Genomic DNA, 22,047 nt, shown 5'->3' with positions numbered 1-22,047 from the left:
TAGGAAGCAGAGAGTATGAATAAATGGGCAGTTCTCAGTGTAGAGAATATAGAAGGCAGAGTCCCTATAAAGATTGGTATTGGGATGTGCTTTGTAACTTGCTTATAAGCGGTGTAAAATTAGGAGTTAAGTTGTGAGAAAGCCAGGGGTAATGACAGTATCAAATTGTTCTAGGTGGTTAAATCAAAAAGTTTGATTTTGAGACGCTCCAAAATGATCTCTCCAAACTGGATGAATGTGTAGTAAAAAGAGAAATGCAACTCAAATTTAAACTGATGCACACAAGAGCAAGGATTCCTAACTGGCAATGACTGCAAGGCAGGTTCCTGTAACTGAGCAAGCTTGGGGGTCGTAAAGGATAATTTGATTAATACGCCAATCCAGTGTGTGGCAGCTGTGAAAAAGGTGAATTCCATGTCTGGGATGGTTGGGAAGGGGATTGAAAATAAGATGACCAACATCATAATGCCCGTTATACAAACCTGTGGTGAGACCATTTTGAAATACCATGTACAGTTCTGGTTTCCTCACCTCAACAAGTATAGCGTAGAGCTGGAAAAGGTTCAGAAAATGGCAACCCGAATGATCAAACGGACAGGCATCTTGCAATGGTGGGAAGTGTTGCCTCTCTTTCTCCCCCACTAGCCATCCTTCCAATTCCATACATAGTTTCTGCCAAGGGAATTGCTCCTTGCACCTTGGAGAGGGAGTTGAAAATACATATAATTCAAGTAAGGTCTCAAAGGGAACATGGTGTGTCAGACAATGCGTCATTGTGTGTTTGCACTGATGCAGGAAGTCAACAGTCACTTCCTGCCTCCCAGATAACAAGATTAATTCTTTGGGGGTTTTTTGTTGAGATACCATCCACAGACGGTGATAATTTCTTGCTAATGCAAAATGCAGCACTTGAGTTGAGTGCCCTTTTCCTCTGTCCAAGTGTGCTGCGCTGGCAAAAGGCTGTGAAGGGGAGGACCAGAAAGAGAAGCAGGAAAGGTAAACTCCTAACTCCTGAATTCAGCCTCACTAAGGGGAAACTCCCTTTCCCCACCTTTCTCTGTGTGAGAGACACTTAGTATTTTTCACTCTCGCCACCAATTAAGCTCTAAAAACTTGCAGAAGCAGCTGCGGGTTTAACACCTTGACAAGGAAGGTGTCAATATCTTGACATATGCTAAAGGAAGCTGGCTCATCTTTCTAACTGCATATTTGTGGGCACATCACTAGTTTCAAATGAAACATTTGTTCTTTCCTAGACGGGTTAAAGCCTCAGCGCCTAGGACTTGCCGATTGAAAGGTCGGTGGTTCGAATCCCTGCGGCGGGGTGCGCTCCCGCTGCTCGGTCCCAGCGCCTGCCAACCTAGCAGTTCGAAAGCACCTCCGGGTGCAAGTAGATAAATAGGGACCGCTTACCAGCAGGAAGGTAAACGGCGTTTCCATGTGCGGCTCTGGCTCGCCAGATGCAGCTTTGTCACGCTGGCCACATGACCCGGAAGTGTCTCCGGACAGCGCTGGCCCCTGGCCTCTTGAGTGAGATGGGCGCACAACCCCAGAGTCTGTCAAGACTGGCCCGTACGGGCAGGGGTACCTTTACCTTTTACCTTTACCTTTAGACTTCGCAAAGGAGATGCAGGAGGGTAAAAGCAAAGGGGAGACATTTCTCCCCTTTCCCAAACTTGTAATATTCAATCTAGTTGGAGGTTGCTGCAGCTTTGAGTCTTAGAACTGACCTGCTCCATCATTTTCCAGGTCTCTGCCATGGTTGTTCTGCAGTCCTGATGTCCATAAAAGCCAAAAGATGCCTTTTCATTCCTTTAGCAATCTAAGCGATAGGCCTGGGTGACTGCAGACAGCATGAATGGCTCAGTTAAGAGTGTCATCCCCAAGCAGGGTTCCTGTGGCTTTCATCGATTTTTATATTTCATATTCTTTCTTCTTTTGCACTGTTTACATTCCCTACTTCACTTCACCCAGCTGCATATATGCACATCTGCCAACTGAGCATAGCATTCCATGCCTGAAAGTGGACTATATGCCACAAAACCTGATGCCATAATAAATTTGTTTGTTTTTAGGTGCCCCCAAAACTTCCTGGCTCCCCCCCTTTAAGCTCAAATTAACACTTTTGTATTGTCATATAGTTCAGACATCTTAGCACTTTTTTGTGGTGGGAGGGGGGTCCAACAATAACAGGTTGGAAGCAAATGGGAAGAAAACAGCACACTTCATTAGATGTGACCACACACTCCAGTACCCTACCCATTTGTTAGAAACTACACTAGCATAATTAAATACTAAACACACAGAGATACACAGGAAATCAGGACAGAGAGAGAGAGGTGCATCCTTTCCCTACCCAATCTTTCAGTTGGGGGGTTGTTATAGTCTTCCAGCATTTAGCGATGCAAATTCTAGCTGTCTCTGGAAGAGTTGCAATTACTTCTAGGTCTATTTGCTCTCTCAGACAGCAAAGATGAGCTGTTTTGAGAGTGTGTGGCAAGTTATAAACAGTGATTTCTCATATCATCTCAAATAAGCTGTTCCATAACTTTTTTTACACTGCCAGAAGATATGCTAATAATCTACTCTTAATGATCCACATCTCCATCAGAGTATATTTATTTTATATAGTCTGGTTAGTCTATGAGGAATAACAATGAGAAAGATTGTCTTGAAGAAATTCTTTTTGAGAGTAGAGCTCATCAGAGATCTGGGAATGTTATTAAACAACCAAACCCATTTCTCTTGTTGGATATTAGAATTTAATTTTATCAAGTCTGTCACCCATTTAATGCTATATGTGGGCTGTGTATGAGTAAGTTTAATTTCAGAAAGAATTGCGTGAACATTAGTTATTAATTTATTTTGGTTAATTTTCAGTAACAGAGTTTCAAATTCTGTCAATCTATGCAGTCTTCCATATTTGTTTATTAGTTGTTCTCCCATGTGACTGAGTTGGAAAAACTGAAAGACAGAGCCCATTGTCCCAATGCAAGTAAGGCTTGGTGATATGAAATTGTGTTTTCCTCTTCAATCCAAGCTCCCACATGCATGATGTTTCTCCATATTGGAATGTTGATTGTGCCGTATCATCCTTGGTTTTTAAAATAGATGTTTAAAGGAAGAAACACAACAGGGGAAGGTTATCACTATTTGCTTTGGAAACCATGCCTTTGGAATATCTTGTCTGTATAGCAGTTATGGAAGAATGTTGTCAGAAAAACGTGAGCAAACTTGGATATCACTTTGAGAATGTTCATAATTGCTAGAATAGGAAGATTTGGAGCTGCCATTGGCCATCTAGCTCCCTGTTGTCTGCAGTGTCTAACAGTAGCTCTTCCAGGGTTTGGACAATGAGTTTTTCCCACCTAGAGATGCTGTAAATTGAACCTGAGACCTTCTGCATGCAAAGCGGATGCTTTGCTACCAAGCTACAGTCCTTAGGAGTCACAATTCAGTGGAAGAGCACATGTTTTGTGGACGGACGGTCCCAGGTTTACTCCTTGTTTTCTCCAGTTAAAATGATCTCAGCAGAGCTGGAAAAGAACTTAGTGGAATCATGACAGGTTCTTCATCCACTTGTTAAAGGCATGAAAAGCCCTGATTTCCTCCTTTGTATTTGGTCACCTTGGGGATGGATGTTTACTGGTAGAATCATGAAATCATAGAGTTGGAAGGGACCATGAGGGTCATCTAGGTCAACCCCCTGCAATGCAGGAATCTTTCGTCCAATGTGGGACTCAAACCCACAACCCAGAGATTAAGAGCCTCATGCTCTAGCAACTGAGCTATTCAGCGGCCTACCTAGCTTCACCAAATGACGGTTTTGCCACTGTGAAGATGCAGTATGGCCAGGAAGCTGAGTTTGTTGAATTTCTGCCTGTTCCGCTACTAAAGTCAGAGAGGAGAAAGGAGGCATCCTTGAAATTAACACCAGTGTTTCTGATTATCCACCTGCCACCGAGAAGAATGGGTCTGTTTGTAATTTAAATGCTTGTAAAAAGACATTTAAATTATTCAGGTTGTGACAGCAAGCGTGATTGATTTTATTGTAGTTTTGAGTTTCTGCACAGCCTATCTTAATTCCAATATAACCCTCCCTCTTGGGAGCTGCTTTCATGGCTTTGATTTACTTGCAGTGTGATCCTTAGTAGCAATTACTGATCCATTAGGCATTGCATGTTTTCCCCTTCTGCTTGCTGTTGTGTGAATGGAGATCTACTAACAGCCATGTCTTAAGCCGGGATTCAGTAGCAAATCCTGTTGCCATTGGCAAATGCCTAGTTTTTCTGCACTGGGTGGGTAGTGCGTTACCTAAACAATGATTTTATAGTCTGTAGCCACGGTTACCCGGTTCCGTCGCTCACAGTTGACAGAATGGGCTGTGTAATTATTAAAAGACTTGACTGCTTTATGGGAGTCTATGACAGGAGTGATTCATGTAGCTACCATGCAGGTTTTGAAAATGCTAAAACACATGGGAATAGATGTGGACCCTGGTGGATTATTAATATCTTACTAGAAACTTGGCAGGGAAGAGAGGGCAGAAAACCCTCAGGCAACAGCTAAATAGAAAGAAAAAAACGTATTTGCAACTGGGGATGGGCGAATCAGACAATTTTGGGTTTTCTCAGTTTCTCAGTTTTACAATCTTACATTTGGTTCTCCATTTCCCCCGCATCAGTTTGTGATTTTAAACATTTGTGCATTAAAATTCGTAAGCATTTTAGTGTGAGTTTCTCCTGACAGACACACCTTTGTATACAATTCTGCTGATACAAACATTTTTTGCAACATGTAAGCACCCTGGCTGCCGCATTGTGCACTACAGTAGTTGCAATTTGTGCACCTTCTTCAAAGGCAGCCCCACATTGCAGTAGTCCTGCCAAGGAGGCTGCCAAGGTGTGGGGACCATAGCCAGGTCACCGCTAAATACAAAGGCTGTAGTTTGTGCACCAGCCAAACCCAAGCACAGGCACTTCTAGCCACCAAGGCTAAATGGGCCTCAAGGGACAGTGACTGATTGTTCAAGCAGTATATACCCAAACTACAGACCCATTCCTTCATAGGGAGAGCAAAAGGAATTCCCCATTATATTCAGACCCTGGGAACGCTGGTTAATTTAAAGCAGGCTTCCTCAACCTCGGCCCTCCAGATGCCTACAACTCCCATGATCCCTAGCTAGCAGAACCAGTGGTCAGGGATGATGGGAATTGTAGTCTGGAGGGCTGAGGTTGAGGAAGCCTGATTTAAAGTACAGTCATACCTCATGTTACGTCTGCTTCAGCTTGCATGTTTTCATATTGTGGCCCGCGGCAACCCGGAAGTACCGGAATGGGTTACTTCCAGGTTTTGCCGCATGCGCAGAAGCACTAAATCGTGCTTTGTGCCTGCACAGAAGCACCAAATCACGCCTCGCACCTGCGCAGACGCAGCGCTTCGAGTTGTGGCCTTTTCACGTTATGGACGGGCCTCCGGAACGGATCCTGTCCATAACACCAGGTACGACTGTATGGTTAGTAAACAAACCAGGACCACAAGCCATTGTTTGAACAAAAAATCATTTTAAAACAACCATGGTTCCTCCAAGTTTGGACACACTGGGGAGCCTTGGGTTCACTTCAATCTACAAGCCAGATCTTACAAACCTTTACTGCAGCACAGCTGCACATAGCAAGGGTCTGGGAAGGCTCACTGCTGTCCATGCATGTAACACTAAACAGTGTTTTAGTGTTTTGTGTTAAAAGGTTCTATAGGTGTGCAGAGCGGCGGATTCTAAGCTGTCAGGAACATCATTTAAAGAAGGGAAATGGCTGTGCTGCACTCAATATTTTTAATAAAAAGTAATAACAGGCCACAGGTATGTGATCAATACTTAACAAACTTCTGTGAAATTCTCACTGTTCTTAAGAATATGTTTCAGGAGATTAGAGAACAACACAGTTTTCCATGGCTTTCTTTCTTGCTGCTTTGCTGAGCTGCCCACCTCCAAAAGAGCATTTATTCTTTCCTAACCAGCTTCTAAATGTGAAGCCTAGTTGCCCTGTATGAAAAAACTGTTGCTTGCACAGCTGACAAGGAGAACGAACAGGATGTGATAGTTGAATGACCTGTTTTCTAAAGACATTTCACTGTTGGCAGATTAAATAATTCACATACTGCTGGGCTTTTAAGTATTGCTACCTTTTAAAATATGTTGGCTTCCTTTTTCAGGTGCAAATATTGCAGGTGTTTAAGAAAGTTGAGAAGGCATAATTCCAACGCTGGAACTCTGACGTTACATAGTTTTGAAGAAGCGTTTTTATTTGTAGTGTCTATTTGTGTGCAATGAACCATTTTGGGGGTTTGTGGTTGGAGGGGAGGATATTTCTTGGAATATAGAGCACTGAGGTAAACTGTGGTGGTGAGCTGACTTTTGGAATGACTTTTGGGAGAGGGCATTTGCTGGGCGCAAATGGGTCTCGGAGGTTACTAGCTCAACTTGCATTCATGCCAAAGTTCTGTTTACTATGGACTTATTTCTGCTGTTCCTCAAGCACTCATGCTAACTCATGCTGAAAACTCTTGATCGCCTACCTTCACAGCTGAATCCGCACAGTGCTGTTAGCACAATAAAGCTGCTATGGTAGGTTTTAGTATTAATGGGGGTTCAGCCCCTTGGGGATGAAACAACCCAGTGCTTGTGTTTAGATCCTTCTTAAAACTGCTTGTTTAGCATTAAGACTGAGAGCAGTGCTGTGGTGGAGCAACTGCTGTATCCTAAGCTTTGCCAACTACCTGCATCCAGAGCAGAAAGGCAGCGAGAGCAGGGGGAAGCTTTGTTTATTTTTCCTCATTTGCCCCCTCCCCCAAATCCAGCTTGGCAGTGGCAGCACTAGTGGGGCATCCAGGGACATACTGGGATCAAATCAAAAGCTGGGATGGCTTTCATAATTCCACAACTGTCCCTGGAAGACAGGGGCATGTGGAGAGTATGCCACTATAACTAAAACACCACATTTTCCCATATGAACTTGTCCAGACCTTGGATATCATCTGAGACCCTTCCTTCTCTGTATGCCCCTTTCAAGGGACGTTTGGAGAGTGCCAGCAAGAGAGCAGGCATGATATATTATGGGAGAAACAACATGGGAAAACTAGATAAATAAGATTGGAAACAAGGTGATAAATTGCTGGCAAAATTTTATTGTGAGGAACGCAAGAGCGGGAGACGTGAGGGAGTCCAAAGATGTCAAGAAACTACGTTAAGATATATGTTATATTGTTTCTTTGTTGTGTATTGTATTCAAAACTGTTTATATATATATATATATATATATATATATATATATATATATATATATAATGGGGTCACGGTGGCGCTGTGGTCTAAACCACAGAGCCTAGGGTTTGCTGATCAGAAGGTCGGCGGTTCGAATCCCCATGACGGGGTGAGCTCCCGTTGCTCTGTCCCAGCTCCTGCTCACCTAGCAGTTCGAAAGCACGTCAAAGTGCAAGTAGATGAATAGGTACCGCTCTGGCGGGAAGGTAAACAGCGTTTCCATGTGCTGCTCTGAATTGCCAGAAGCGGCTTAGTCATGACCCGGAAGCTGTACACTGGCTCCCTCAGTCAGTAAAGTGAGATGAGCGCCACAACCCCAGAGTCGTCCACTACTGGCCCTAACAGTCAGGGGTCCCTTTACCTTTACCTAATGATATATTACTGTACTGTTAAATCTGTTTTTAATAATATTTATGTGATTTTATTACTGTGGCTTTTTTACTTGGTTGTGAATTGCTTCAGGGCTTTTTCAGTGGGAAGCTAAACTTGATAAACCTTACCTTATCTTGGGTTCTTTCCCTGTATCAGAATCCCATCTAGCATTTCTCTGAGCATCATGAATTCCAGATTCCGTATTTTTCGCCCTATAGGACGCACTTTTTCCCCTCCAAAAATGAAGGGGAAATGTGTGTGCGTCCTATGGGGCAAATGCAGGCTTTCACTGAAGCCTGAAGAGCGAGAGGGGTCGGTGCGCACCGACCCCTCTCGCTCTCCAGGCTTCGCACACCTCTCCACAAGCAGCGTGGGGGCCCAGCGCTGGGCTCCTGCCGCTTGCGGAGAGTTGCCTGCATGCTGAAGCCTGCGCACGCTGAGCTCAGCGCGTCCAGGCTTTGCGCACCTCTCCGCAAGCAGCGGGAGCCCGGCGCTGGGCTCCCACGGCTTGCAGAGAGCTGCCTGTTCTGGGGGCTGGGGTCGGGGGAAGCTCGGGCTTCCCCCGCCCCAGCCCCGCGCCTGGGGGGGAAATAAAAATTTCCCCCTTTATTTTCCCCCCAAAAACTAGGTGCGCCTTATGGGATGGTGCGTCCTATAGAGCAAAAAATACGGCATTCTCTCTCTCTCTCTCTCTCTCTCACACACACACACACACCCTACCTGCTCCCCCAAAGTTTGTGCACGAAGACCTAAGATGACTTCAGTGCCACAAGCTTATGGTTCTGTTTATTACATTGTAATGAAAACACCTAGCCCACAGAAAAAGAGAAGAGAATTCTGTCTCCTGAGAAGATTGCTTCTGGTAGCTTTCCCCCCATGCACCATTACAATTTTATTACCTCCGTCTGTTTATATGCAGTGTTTTGGGAAGAAGACTATTCCTTTCCACACCATATGTTGGTGGCGGACTGTGTGTGTGTTACATAATCTGTGCAAAATTCAATCCATTTTTTTTCTTAAGCAGAGGGAACAGCAAGATGAATGAGCTGTCAGGGACAAAAGTAATAAAGTTGTTCAGAACATGTCTCGAATTGGATTACAATTCCGAAAGGACCATAGGGACTCCACTAGCAAAGGATGTGGTGATCCTGGGTGGGGAGAGGCAGGTTTTCACTGGGGCCTCACAGGCTTGTAATTAGTTTCAGGCTTAGCGGAGGAAGTCAGTTGATTAAAACTAACTAGGCACAAAAGCCGTAGGTGCAAATATCTGGCTGAGGGTACTTCATGCAAGGCAAGTATGTCAGACTTTACTGTCTGAATAGGTAATGTGATGACGCTTCCAGCAGCTCAGCCTCTTTATTTGAGAGGCTGAGATTAGCATAACTTGTTTCTGCAGAACCAGAAATCAGAACATTGGTTTTCAGATGGGAATAAACCCAATCTTTCAGTGGGCAGAATTTGCTCAGTGACCTTTCCCACAATCTGTCTAGAATGTTTGAGTGGACTCGCCTTTCTTTGTCAAGAGGGAGATTGTCAAGTCTTCTGGTTATTTAAAAATCGTAAGAGCCTTGTGTGATGTCAGAAGCCCCGTCGTCTGTTCTGTGACGACACTTAAAATTCCTTTCTGGGACACAAGACTGTTCTGAATGGTTCAACTTCAGCTTGAGGGGCATGGAAAAGAGTTGAATAATTAGATAATTGCACAAAACCGGTGTGGCTTGTGAACCCGGTCAGTGTATTCAGCTATATGAGAGCCTGGTTCTGTTGTAGACAATAATAAATAACTCTGGTGCTGAATTATGGCAGTTACGTGGCCCAAATAAAGGCTACTGAGAAACAAAGGGGTAGAATCTGCTCAGGGGAAACACAAGATTTGCAGAAGTGGGGGTGGAATCTTTGTGGGGGGGCAAGGAGACAAAAACTTAATAATCGCCCAATGAGAACTGAGCATGTTCAGTGGCTACAAAATGCTGAGTTTGAGAGGTATGGATAGAAAATGGAAGATGGTAGAATGGAATGTCTTGAAAGAAGGCATGGCTGACTCGAGCACTGAACAAGAGTCTGCAACGTTTCGTTGGTCAGGTACCACTTGTCCAGGCATAGGCAAACTCGGCCCTCCAGATGTTTTGGGACTACAACTCTAATCATCCTTAGCTAACAGGACCAGTGGTCAGAGATGATAGGAGTTGTAGTCCCAAAACATCTCGAGGGCCGAGTTTGCCTATGCCTGCACTTGTCTGTTACAAACAGACACACCCGAAACAGGGCATGAAGGCAACAGCCCTTCTCTGTTGCTTGTCCATAGGTCCTGATGTTCTTGGACAGGGGTCAGCAAACTTTTTCAGCAGGGGCCCGATCCACCATCCCTCAGACCTTGTAGGGGGCAGGACTATATGGGGAGGGGGGGTGAATGAACGAATTCCTATGCCCCAGAAATAACCTAGAGATGCATTTTAAATAAAAGGGCACATGCTACCCATGTAAAAATACGCTGATTCCAGGACCAGACTGAGAAGGCGATTGGGCCACATCCGGCCCCCGGGCCTTAGTTTGCCTACCCATGTTCTTGGAGATATACTGAACATGAAGGTTCCATTTAGGTAGTGTGGACAAATATATAACCCCTGAAAGTGTTGTTCACCTTGATTGTCTAATTCTTAAAAATAAAATCATGTAAGCCACTTGCCATTGCTACATCTTGTAGTAGTGAACCCCCTATATTCAGGGCCTAAGTATGCACACTGGACTTCTCCCTTTTGCAAACCACTTTCAGACATCAAAAACCAGCAAGGGAGTTGTTGGATGATTTCTACTTGATGCGTTATCTGCAAAGAAAGACATGAGATACAAAGGAGTATTAATCTCAAAAGGGCAATTCACTGGGCAGTCTTTCCCTTCCATCAGCAGAGGTTGGGCAGTGTGACTCTTCTCCCCCACTGCTTAAAACTGCCTGGGCTTCCTGCATTTGATAGACTGCTCTGTTCCCTTTCCAAGAGCATGAGTGCGGATAAAAGTATGTTAGAAAACAAACGATGAGATCGATCAGATTCCTTTTGCAATTTTCTATCTGAGCTGTGGTGATCGGTGAACCAAAGAGGACGGCCATTTGGGAAGAAATTCTCTCCTTGTGGCCACATTTTAGGGAAGCATAATGTGGGCTCCCCTTTAGCCGGGCTCCAAAACCAGCATTAAACCTTCAGGTACTGGTTAAAAGGTACCCTAGTTAGCCTACACTGTGATTAATGTTGGTGCCAACATAATTTTTATGCATTCATTTATTTTGGTATCTGTCGCACAATTACAGCCCAAAGGCATACTCAAGGCAGCTTTCAGATTAAACACAGTATAATAACAAAAACATCCCCCTCCCAAGCTGAAATACAGCTCTGACAACAGCCGCAAGAAATCCACTGCAGCAATAAAACAGTGTAATGAAACTCATGGGGAACAGTGAATAAAATCTTATTGTCTTAAGAGCTCTAATTGAAAAAATGCTGATGGGCGTGGTAGGGGAGAGTCTTAAAAGTTTGGTTCTAATACATACTCCCTGGCTCATGGTTCAATAAAGGAAGGCACAGTGTAGAAAGCATAGCTGGATAATTTCTAAGCTTCGGCTAAGTGGGAAAGAGGGTTAAACTTGCTGTAGAACTCAGGATGCTTCCAGTTTTTGTGTCTCTGGTTTTTCTTGTTGTATTCATTCCGATCTTCCCCCCTCTCTTTCTGTCCCTGTTCTGCAGGTTCATCAAGGTCAGCACTATGACTGATGGGGACTATGACTATCTGATCAAACTCCTTGCCCTCGGGGATTCTGGGGTTGGGAAGACCACATTCCTGTACAGATACACTGACAACAAGTTCAACCCCAAATTCATCACCACAGTAGGAATTGACTTCCGGGAAAAGCGGGTGGTGAGTCTCTTTTCTATATAAGGTTAAAAAGATAAGTTTTCTTCTTCTGGAAGTCCCATTAAGATACAAAACATTCCCAATATTTAAACACAACCTGGCTATCCTTAGCATTGCAACAATTCTTCTCCTCCAGGCACTGTCATCAGCCTTTGTAGCGCTTATCTGAATGTCGTGCAACTTTGTCCAAACCTATCATCCACTCAAAGGGACGCAGGTGGCGCTGTGGGTTAAAGCCTCAGCGCCTAGGACTTGCCGATCGAAAGGTTGGCGGTTCGAATCCCTGCGGCGGGGTGCGCTCCCGCTGCTCGGTCCCAGCGCCTGCCAACCTAGCAGTTCGAAAGCACCTCCGGGTGCAAGTAGATAAATAGGGACCGCTTACCAGCGGGAAGGTAAACGGCGTTTCCGTGTGCGGCTCTGGCTCGCCAGAGCAGCGATGTCACGTTGGCCACGTGACCCGGAAGTGTCTCTGGACAGCGCTGGCCCCTGGCCTCTTAAGTGAGATGGGCGCACAACCCCAGAGTCTGTCAAGACTGGCCCGTACGGGCAGGGGTACCTTTACCTTTACCTTTATCATCCACTCAAAGTCTGCATTCGTGTATTGTTTCATTTTAACTTTATCCTATACATACTTTTGACTACTGTTCTGCCAGAACTGTGTGTACAGTCATACCTCAGCTCCCAAACTCTTTGTAAGTCAAACGTTCCGGCTCCCGAACGATCGAAAACTGGAAGTGAGTGTTCCGGTTTTTGAATGTTCTTTTGGAAGCCGAACATCTGACGGGGCTTCCATGGCATCCAATTGGCTGCAGACAATCAGAAGCCGTGCTTTGGTTTCCAAACATTTCAGAAGTTGAACGGACTTCCAGAACAGACTCCTTTCGACTTCTGAATTACGACTGTACTTCGATCTTTGAAGCAACCAGATGTTTTCAATGCAGACTTGCCAACAGCCATAAGAGCGAAATGTGAACTAGATTTGCGTTACAAAACTTTTTAACGGTATAGGAACTTTGGTTGGCATATGGAAACCCTACGCAGCTCCAGAAACCCTTCTGCCATTCTTCTGCTGGTTTGTTGAGCTGTCAGAGGTGGTACTTTGGGGTCAGAATGGAGAGAAACTTCTTTTGACTGTGTGGGATTTCATAGCAAAAACCCCACACAAGATTGCTATTCTAGGAAGCGTCCATGTGCTTACCACCATTCCACTGCCTTATCCAAACAGATTTTCCCAGTGTATGAACAGTGCAATTCAACTCAGAAGTAAGGCCCATTGGGTTCAATGCAACATACTCACAGGTAGGGATGGGGACAGAATTCAGTGCAATGCACATATCAAATTTGCATTTTCTGAAACATTACAAGAACTGAAACAACTGTCCTTCAAATTTTGTAGTTACCCAGTTTTGTGATCCAGTTCTCCATTCAAACAATGCTTACAAAAAATTATTTATTAGGTAAAAGTGTGCATGAAAATGAAGTACAGAAGTACACTGTATTAGTGTGTACATTAGTCAAAAAATGCATACATGAATGTGTAATAAGCTTACAGTAAAATGCTGAAGAATTTTGGCGAGGTTTAGTTTTTTAAAAGTTTACAAATTGCTGCAGCAATGTGGAGAACTGAATACAGTGGTGCCTCGCAAGACGAAATTAATCCGTTCCGCGAGTCTCTTTGTCTTGCGGTTTTCTCGTCTTGCGAAACACGGCTATTAGCGGCTTAGCAGCTATTAGCGGCTTAGCGGCTATTAACGGCTTAGCGGCTTTAAGAAAAAGGAAACAAACTCGCAAGAACTCGCAAGACGTTTCGTCTTGCGAAGCAAGCCCATAGGGAAATTCGTCTTGCGGAACGACTCAAAAAACGGAAAACTCTTTCATCTTGCGCATTTTTCGTCTTGCGAGGCATTCGTCTTGCGAGGTACCACTTTATAGGATTGGCCAATTAAGAAACCAAGAGGACCAAAATTAAAAGATCTTCCATCCCTCTTTACAGGTTATAGGACTGCAGTCTAAATATCTAATCCTGCCTTTCCCAACCTGGTGCCCTACAGATGTTACAGAACACAACTAGTCAGCTTCTCTGTAGGGCCCATGGTTGATAAAGGCTGGTTTAATCGACAAAAGCCAGCATCCTTGCTTACAAGCTGTAATAAGAAAAAAGCCTTTGCCACGGAGTATATTTTTTTTGTCGTCCACAAATAAGAGGCATTTTTGTGAATGTTTTCTTTTATATGTGCAATTTTGCACAGATACATACTTTTTTTTGTAATATATCAGTGTAACCATTTTCAAGGTCAAGGCAATATATTGCTGACTCGCCGTGCATTAAGTCTTTTCTTGCCTCATTATATCCTGTTAGTTTTGTGGGAAACTGAGGCTGGGTACACACTCTTATTTACTCTGCATCCAGTGTGTTCCTTAAGCCACAATCCATTTGTAGCCTGCATCTATCCGTCATTTCTTATGAAATATTGTGTTTTGATACATTTGCCCCCAAAGCAGCTTTCATCTGAGTTGTGGAAAAAGATGACCTTGCTGCATTTTAACCTGGTAATGTGCGCACAGCCTCATTTATAACTTCTAGTTACTGTGGCACATAACATTCCTTTTTCTAAACAACCACTTCATGTTCTCTGGTATCCAAACAGCTGTTCAGCTACACTTCCACATCTGTGTTGGGGCTTCCAACTTCATGCCCCTGGACTGCTAGTCCCTATCCTGTGCCAGAAGATGCTCCTGAATTTCTCCCAGGATTCAGGAGCAGCTTGTTCAGCACGTGATGGATTTACTCTGAGAAGGCAGCGACACTCAGAGCCCCTGCTATAGATATGGAGCTCAGAACACAACTCTTTGGATCTGGCCTGGGGGTTGGTAGATTTTTTGAAAGGATATGGGACAGTACACCATTCTACCTCCATCTCTGAGCTCCAAGATGAATGAAATTGGTGTTCAGATATTGATGGAAAGCAAAGGACAAAGGAAGATCAATGCACCTCATTGATGGTGTGCCCATTCCTAGCAATTAGGCACAAGTCAGTCCCCGAGCAGTTCATTCACACTTTTACTTTGATAGTGCAGCCTTTGCTTGAGTTGTTATGAACAAAATTGTCATCCATCCTCAGATCCCCTGGTCAGACTACTATTTTAGTTCGTTCAGTAGCAACAGACTGTTGTACGCCACCCAGACCTCATAGGATTTCCTCATATCCTCATCACCTCAACTCTGAAAATAAGCAGAGAAAGAGTAATTGGGCCAAGGCCACCACGTAAGCTTTGTGCCCAAGTTGGGTTTGATTCTAGGTTTCTCCAGCCCAAGTCTAATACTGTATCCATTCTACACCAGCCCTCTCTCTGCCATCTTGCACACATGGCATTGGTAACATCCAGGATGCTCTTGTTCTTGTTTGCATCCATCTATCTCAAGAGACAATAGAAGGGTGCACCTCTGGGGGTGAAGTCAAACTTGAAGGTTATAGTGCCTGCTATGGCTATAGAAGGGACGTAGGTGGCGCTGTGGGTTAAACCACAGAGCCTAGGACTTGCCGATCAGAAGGTCGGCGGTTCGAATCTCCCCGATGGCGTGAGCTCCTGTTGCTCAGTCCCTGCTCCTGCCAACCTAGCAGTTTGAAAGCACGTCAAAATGCAAGTAGACAAATAGGTACCACTTCAGCGGGAAGGTAAACGGCGTTTCTGTGTGCTGCTCTGGTTCGCCAGAAGCAACTTAGTCATGCTGGCCACATGACCCGGAAGCTGTACGCCAGCTCCCTCGGCCAATAAAGTGAGATGAGTGCCGCAACCCCAGAGCGGGTCACGACTGGACCTAATGGTCAGGGGTCCCTTTACCTTTTATGGCTATAGAGACTGATGCAGAAAAGACATGTTTTGCTGCAGCTGGGGCAGATGAAGGTGTCTGGTTGTGCTGCTGCAGGTGCACCATGGCGTTTCTTCTCTGCACTGCTCCCAGTGGTCATTCCTCTTCTGGTCACTACAACCAATACACAACCCAACTGTATCTGCAAGGGATTCCCACACGTTGAGGTTGATGTTGGTAGCTTTCTTGTCGCATTTGTAGAAGTGGTGTGCCAACTGGTCTGGTGCCTGAAGCCAGCTCCCTATAGAAGCACATCCTTTGGCATCCTCTCATCTTCCATTCTGTGGGCATCTGTTGGTGACAAAAACAGCCACTACGTGACCACTCCAGTGTTTGATGACTTCTCCCTTATCCATCTGTATCTCCATCCTGCCATTCAGCCATGTTGTTCTCAGCCTTAATGGAAGGCGTATCAAGTCACCACTCTGCCTCAATAAACAGCTAAGCTTTGTTTGGTGTGTTTCAGGTATACAACAGCCGGGGGTCAAATGGCTCTCCTGGGAAAGCCTTTAAGGTCCATCTTCAGCTCTGGGACACAGCCGGGCAAGAAAGGTAACGCATAAGAACATCGCCTCTGAAGATCATTGGAAGAGCAAATGAAAGGTTCTCCATTCGATCCTGCTAGGCCATTTCAGGCAGGTTAGGTGTTATTAGGGAGACTGGAGAAAGAGCAAATTGTTCACCTGATGGAGCACATGTGGGTGTGTTACTTTCACCAAGAGGACTGGTGTGGATTTCTGTGGATCTGTGGATTTCTGAGGTCCTCTGTGGATTTCCCCCTCCTGACCATACCATGACGCACAACTCAGCGTACAGCAGCCCCTACTCCATTTCTTTTTGCTGAGGAAATTGAATTGCAAATGGGAGATACACTGAGCTTTTCCAGGCACAGAATCCTCACTCCCTGACAGACTTATGCACTCCTTTCTTGATATTTACCGTATTTTTCGTTCTATAAGACGCACCAGACCACAAGACGCACCTAGTTTTTGGAGGAGGAAAACAAGAAAAAAAATATTCTGAATCTCAGAGGGCAGAACAGCAAGAGGGATCGCTGCGCAGTGAAAGCAGCAATCCCTCTTGCTGTTCTGGCTTCTGGGATAGCTGCGCAGCCTGCATTCGCTCCATAAGACACACTCACATTTTCCCTTACTTTTTAGGAGGGAAAAGGTGAGTCTTATAGAGCAAAAAATATGGTAATTACACGCACGCTTACAAGTCCCCCCTCCTTTTTTAAGCGGCCACTGCCTTGTTCCTATATTAAAGTTAAGCACATTGTGCCATTGATTCCAGTCAGAACTTTGCCCAGGAAATGTGCTTGAGGCCATGGCACATGTGACTCCAGCAAGGGTTTTGCTGCAGCCACTGTTGCATCCTCATGTGTTGCTTTTCTAGCACACCTCAGTCAGCAGTGATCTGGCAAGTTGTCCTTGCGTGTGCAACATCTAAAGTGCAAGGGCTGCTTTACATCTGAGATATCCTCTTATCAAGGAGAAATTGCAACATGGGGGCATTTTTGCCATGGTTACATGGGCTGAGAGCTGCTGTGCCCATCTGGGAAGCATCTTCATGAATGTGCCCAATAGGTTCACAGTCACAAATCAAAATGTGAATTACCGTATTTTTCCTTCTATAACACGCAGATTTTTTCTTCTAAAAAGGAAGGGGAAATGTCTGTGCGTGTTATAGAGCGAATGTGTGGTCCCTGGAGCCGAAAAATCATGCAAAAATCAAATCGCGGCGCTGCACGGAGAAGCGAAACCTGAAAAGAGGAAGCGGCTGCTTTCCTGCATTCTGCCTCAGGGTCTTACTGCCCACCCCCCTCTGTTTCGTTGCTGTGTTTGCTGAAACTGAACAAAGAGCAGGGAAAGCCCCTCCCCTCCAGGCAAGCTCCGGTGCTGCTGGGGGAGAGGGAGAGAGAGGGGGGAAGGGAGAGAGAGGGGGGAGGGGGAGAGAGAGGGGGGGAGGGAGAGGGAGAGGGAGAGGGAGAGAGAGAGAGAGAGAGAGAGAGAGAGAGAGAGAGAGAGAGATGGCTGGCTTGGGTGGGGGGAAACTTTTGCCTTTCTTTCCTCCCTCCCGTTAAATCCCTCTCCTGCATTCTTAGCCAGCTGCTTCTCTGCACACCCCTCTAATGTCCCTTCTTTGTTTTTCCTTCGCTCCCCACTTAAAATGTGGTTACAAAGCATGGATCCTCAGGATCTTTGCATTGGGTCACCCCAAATTCACCATCAGATCACATAGCATGTCCATGGCTACAGCCTGCACCAAAAAAATCACGCACCCACTGTTGCCTGGGGCTGCAATGGTGCAAAAATGTGGTTAAAAAGCATGGATCCACAGGGATTCTCAGGATCCTTGCATTGGGTCACCCCAAATTCACCATCAGATCACATAGCATGTCCATGGCTACAGCCTGCACCAAAAAAATCACGCACCCACTGTTGCCTGGGGCTGCAATGGTGCAAAAATGTGGTTACAAAGCATGGATCCACAGGGATTCTCAGGATCTTTGCATTGGGTCACCCCAAATTCACCATCAGATCACATAGCATGTCCATGGCTACAGCCTGCCCCCCCCAAAATCACGCACCCACTGTTGCCTGGGGCTGCAATGGTGCAAAAATGTGGTTAAAAAGCATGGATCCACAGGGATTCTCAGGATCTTTGCATTGGGTCACCCCAAATTCACCATCAGATCACATAGCATGTCCATGGCTACAACCTGCCCCCCAAAAATCACGCACCCACTGTTGCCTGGGGCTGCAATGGTGCAAAAATGTGGTTAAAAAGCATGGATCCACAGGAATTCTCAGGATTTTGGCATTGGGTCACCCCAAATTCACCATCAGATCACATAGCATGTCCATGGCTACAGCCTGCCCCCCCAAAATCACGCACCCACTGTTGCCTGGGGCTGCAATGGTGCAAAAACGTGGTTACAAACCATGGATCCACATGGATCCTCAGGATCTTTGCATTGGGTCAGCCCAAATTCACCATCAGAGCACATAGCATGTCCATGGCTACAGCCTGCCCCCCAAAAATCACGCACCCACTGTTGCCTGGGGCTGCAATGGTGCAAAAACGTGGTTACAAACCATGGATGCACAGGGATTCTCAGGATTTTTGCATTGGCCCAAATTCACCATCAGATCACATGTCTGTGGCCACAGCATGAAGCACAAAAATGATACATCCACAGTTTCATTCAGAATGTTTTTTTCCTTGTTTTCCTCCTCTAAAAACGATGTGCGTGTTATGGTCAGGTGCGTGTTATAGAGCGAAAAATACGGTATATAAGACTGCCACTGTTTTGTGTAGCCTCTTGCAGAGGAGTGTAAGCAACAAAGGCCAGGAGGCAAGGGTAACTGTTAAAGAGGTGGGAGGAAAGAAGGATGCAGCAAGCATACAATGTGTGGATTTATATGAATAGCTATGCATGATTAGTGGGACGCGGGTGGCACTGTGGGTTAAACCACAGAGCCTAGGACTTTCTGATCAGAAGGTTGGCAGTTCGAATCCCCGCAACGGGGTGAGCTCCCATTGCTTGGTCCCTGCTCCTGCCAACCTAGCAGTTTGAAAGCACATCAAAGTGCAAGTAGATAAATAGGTACTGCTCCAGCAGGAAGGTAAACGGCGTTTTCGTGCACTGCTCTGGTTCACCAGAAGCGGCTTTGTCATGCTGGCCACATGACCCGGAAGCTGTACGCCGGCTCCCTTGGCCAATAAAGCGAGATAAGCGCCACAACCCCAGAGTCGGTCATGACTGGACCTAATGGTCAGGGGGCCCTTTACCTTTACCTTTATGCATGTTTATGTATAGAATTTGTTTTTTAAAAAATAACTCTCAGCTTAACATGTGGCTTTCCATATTCACCCAAGCTCCAAAATGCCAGGAAATTGCAACTGTTAAAGGCCAAATCCTTAACAGATCCATTATTTAGACAATGTGGTATCCTACCCTGTGGGTACCTTGGGGCTGTATCACTGCCCCTCTTTTGTAAACCGCACTGAGGTTTTATTAGCAATCCTGTGGTATGTAAATCTCCCAAGTCTGAGATTCGTCTGCTCTCTGTCAGAGTCTGTGCAACTGATGCCGTCATGCAGCTGAAGCTACCGTTCCACATTACGTGTCTGTAACTGACAACCAATAAAATGTACATAGAACGACAGAGTTGGAAGGGACCTTTTAAGATGGTGGCCATTTGCGTCATCTTGCAAGCAACAGTAATGTTTTCCTTCAGAGCCTATTATTTTATTCATATGCTTATTTTAATCCAATTAAGAAGAAGAAGAGTTTGGATTTGATATCCCGCCTTTCACTCCCTTTAAGGAGTCTCAAAGCAGCTAACATTCTCCTTTCCCTTCATCCCCCACACAAACACTCTGTGAGGTGAGTGGGGCTGAGAGACTTCAAAGAAGCATGACTGGCCCAAGGTCACCCAGCAGCTGCATGTGGAGGAGTGGGGAAGTGAACCCGGTTCCCCAGATTACGAGACTACCGCTCTTAACCACTACACCACACTGGCTCTCAATTAACTGACTAAATGACTGAAGATATAGCCAATGCCTTAAGTCCCACAAGATGCAATGATGGCTCAACTTGGATGGCAGGTGGGAATAGCAATAGATATGAGCTGGAGGTGGTGTGTTTTCAATTCCAGTTGCTGGAATTGCAAGTGGGGAGAGGGCTGTTGCACCCGGGTCCTGTTTTCAGGCTTCCCATAGGTGCCTGGTTGGCCCATATGAGAAGAGGACGCTGGACGAGATGGGCCTTTGGATCAGAATCCCGCAGAGCATTTCTCATATGTTATTATAAACTGGGTGACAGTCCCATTAACAATAAATGTGGGGAACTGGATACAGTGGTCCCTTGGTTCTCGAACTTAATCCATTCCGGGAGTCCGTTTGACTCCGAAACCATTTGCAAACCAAGGTGCAGTTTCCGATTGGCTGCAGGAGCTTCCTGCACTCAAGCGGAAGCCTCGTTGGATGTTCGGCTTCTGAAAAGCGTTTGCAAACCGAACACGTACTTCCGGGTTTGCGGCATTCGGGAGCCTATTTGTTCGGCAACTAAGCTGCTGTTCGAGAACCAAGGTACGGCTGTATTACCAGGGATGTGGGGATTCTGATGCGCTGTGGAGTCTTGCATCATTCTCAGCTCTCGCTTAAAGGAACTAACATCCTGCGTAGCTAATCATTATGGCTAGAGTTGTGCTTGAAGGGTGTGTGAGTAATACCATCTGAAATCTCAGAAGCCAGGGTGGGCTCATTTGCCCATCCCCTTGATAGCAAAAATTGGACTCACTTGTACAAAACAAGCAAATGTGCAAAAATTGTCGTTATTTTGCATGAGGCGTACAGGTTTGTTGCAGAGTTTTTGACATTTTTACACTCACGTCCATAACTGAAAAAATCGTAAACCACAAGAGGGCTTCTCGGCTTTTATGGTACTATTGGAATAACAGTGAATTGGTGCATATATTTCCTGTAAAAAGGAGAATGTTAAAAGTTTTCCACTGTGATTTATCTTTGGTTTCAACATCATTAAACCATGCAGCAGAAAAATGTTTACCTACTGTGGGGTTTTTTCTTTCTTCCTGAGCTAAGTCTGCATGTTGATCCTTTCCCTTTCTTTCTTTTGGCAGATTCAGAAGTCTCACGACAGCATTTTTCAGAGATGCCATGGGCTTCTTGTTAATGTTTGATCTCACCAGTCAACAGAGCTTCTTAAATGTCAGAAATTGGATGAGTAAGTGGCGGGAGCATCTGCCTTTCGTGCCCTCAAGTGCTTTTGGATTAGGCTATATTGCATCTGTCATTCTTCATACAGGGACTACTGCTGTATAAGACAGAATCTCTGTCCATGCTTGGGATTTTTTATTTTTTTTAAAGTGCACTCGGAAAACCCATACTCCACCCTAACTTTTAAAAAGTGAGGAGAGCAAGAGAGCAGGGAGCAACCTTCTCCAATCTGCTGGCCCATAGGTATTTGGACTACAACTCCCATCAGCACCAATGCTTACGGTTGATGGGAATAATAGTCCAGCAACACCTGAAAGGCAACATGTTGAGGAAGGTTGGCATATTGTGAGTTGCATGTATTGGACCCCCAGGCCCCTTGAAAGCAATGTTGGGCCCGCATTGAAACCAGGAAACATGGTTATGGCCCAGGGATCGGGGCCACAGACCCAGTGCCAGTAGAGGAAGGACCAGGGGCTGTTTTTGTCTTGGTTGGAGTCTCCTGGAATCAGCAAAGTGACGCAGCGGAAGCGTGCTGGGCCCATAACCATGTTAGGATTGTCCTAATCTCGTGTAGGATCCTGGTAGAGACACATGCCCGACTGGCATGTTCTCTCCCTCCTGGTCGATTGTTTGGGAGCTTTAAAAGCTTTCTTCTGCCCAAACACCACAGCGACTGATACCAAGAAGCATCAGCACACTTAGGGATCCGCAGAGTATTCGCAGTTTGCGTAACAGAACTCAGTAGCACAGCATTTTGGCTAGTCTACTTTTATTTACATATAATACAATCAGAGCATTCTGCCTTGGCTCCTTCCCCTTTCTCTTCAGGCAG

The 22,047-nt window shown here is 45.4% G+C and overlaps 1 protein-coding gene across 4 annotated transcripts in view; it reads left to right on the top strand.

Annotated features, from left to right (window-relative positions):
* Positions 1 to 22,047, top strand: part of RAB27B (RAB27B, member RAS oncogene family) — a 125,139-nt gene that overhangs the window by 96,438 nt on the left and 6,654 nt on the right. For all 4 annotated transcript variants that reach the window (XM_083702965.1, XM_083702966.1, XM_083702968.1 and 1 more), the window contains 3 exons: positions 11,431 to 11,602; positions 15,937 to 16,022; positions 21,119 to 21,222. In XM_083702965.1, coding sequence (XP_083559091.1) covers positions 11,450 to 11,602; positions 15,937 to 16,022; positions 21,119 to 21,222 — 343 coding nt within the window. In that variant the 5' untranslated portion in view covers positions 11,431 to 11,449. The remainder of the gene's footprint in view (positions 1 to 11,430; positions 11,603 to 15,936; positions 16,023 to 21,118; positions 21,223 to 22,047) is intronic.

Source organism: Podarcis gaigeae, assembly GCF_964106915.1.
Source record: "Podarcis gaigeae genome assembly, chromosome: 11".
Taxonomy (NCBI): Eukaryota; Metazoa; Chordata; class Lepidosauria; order Squamata; family Lacertidae; genus Podarcis; species Podarcis gaigeae.
Note: the sequence above shows the minus strand (reverse complement) of the source record. Positions and strands in the feature narration are given on the sequence as shown.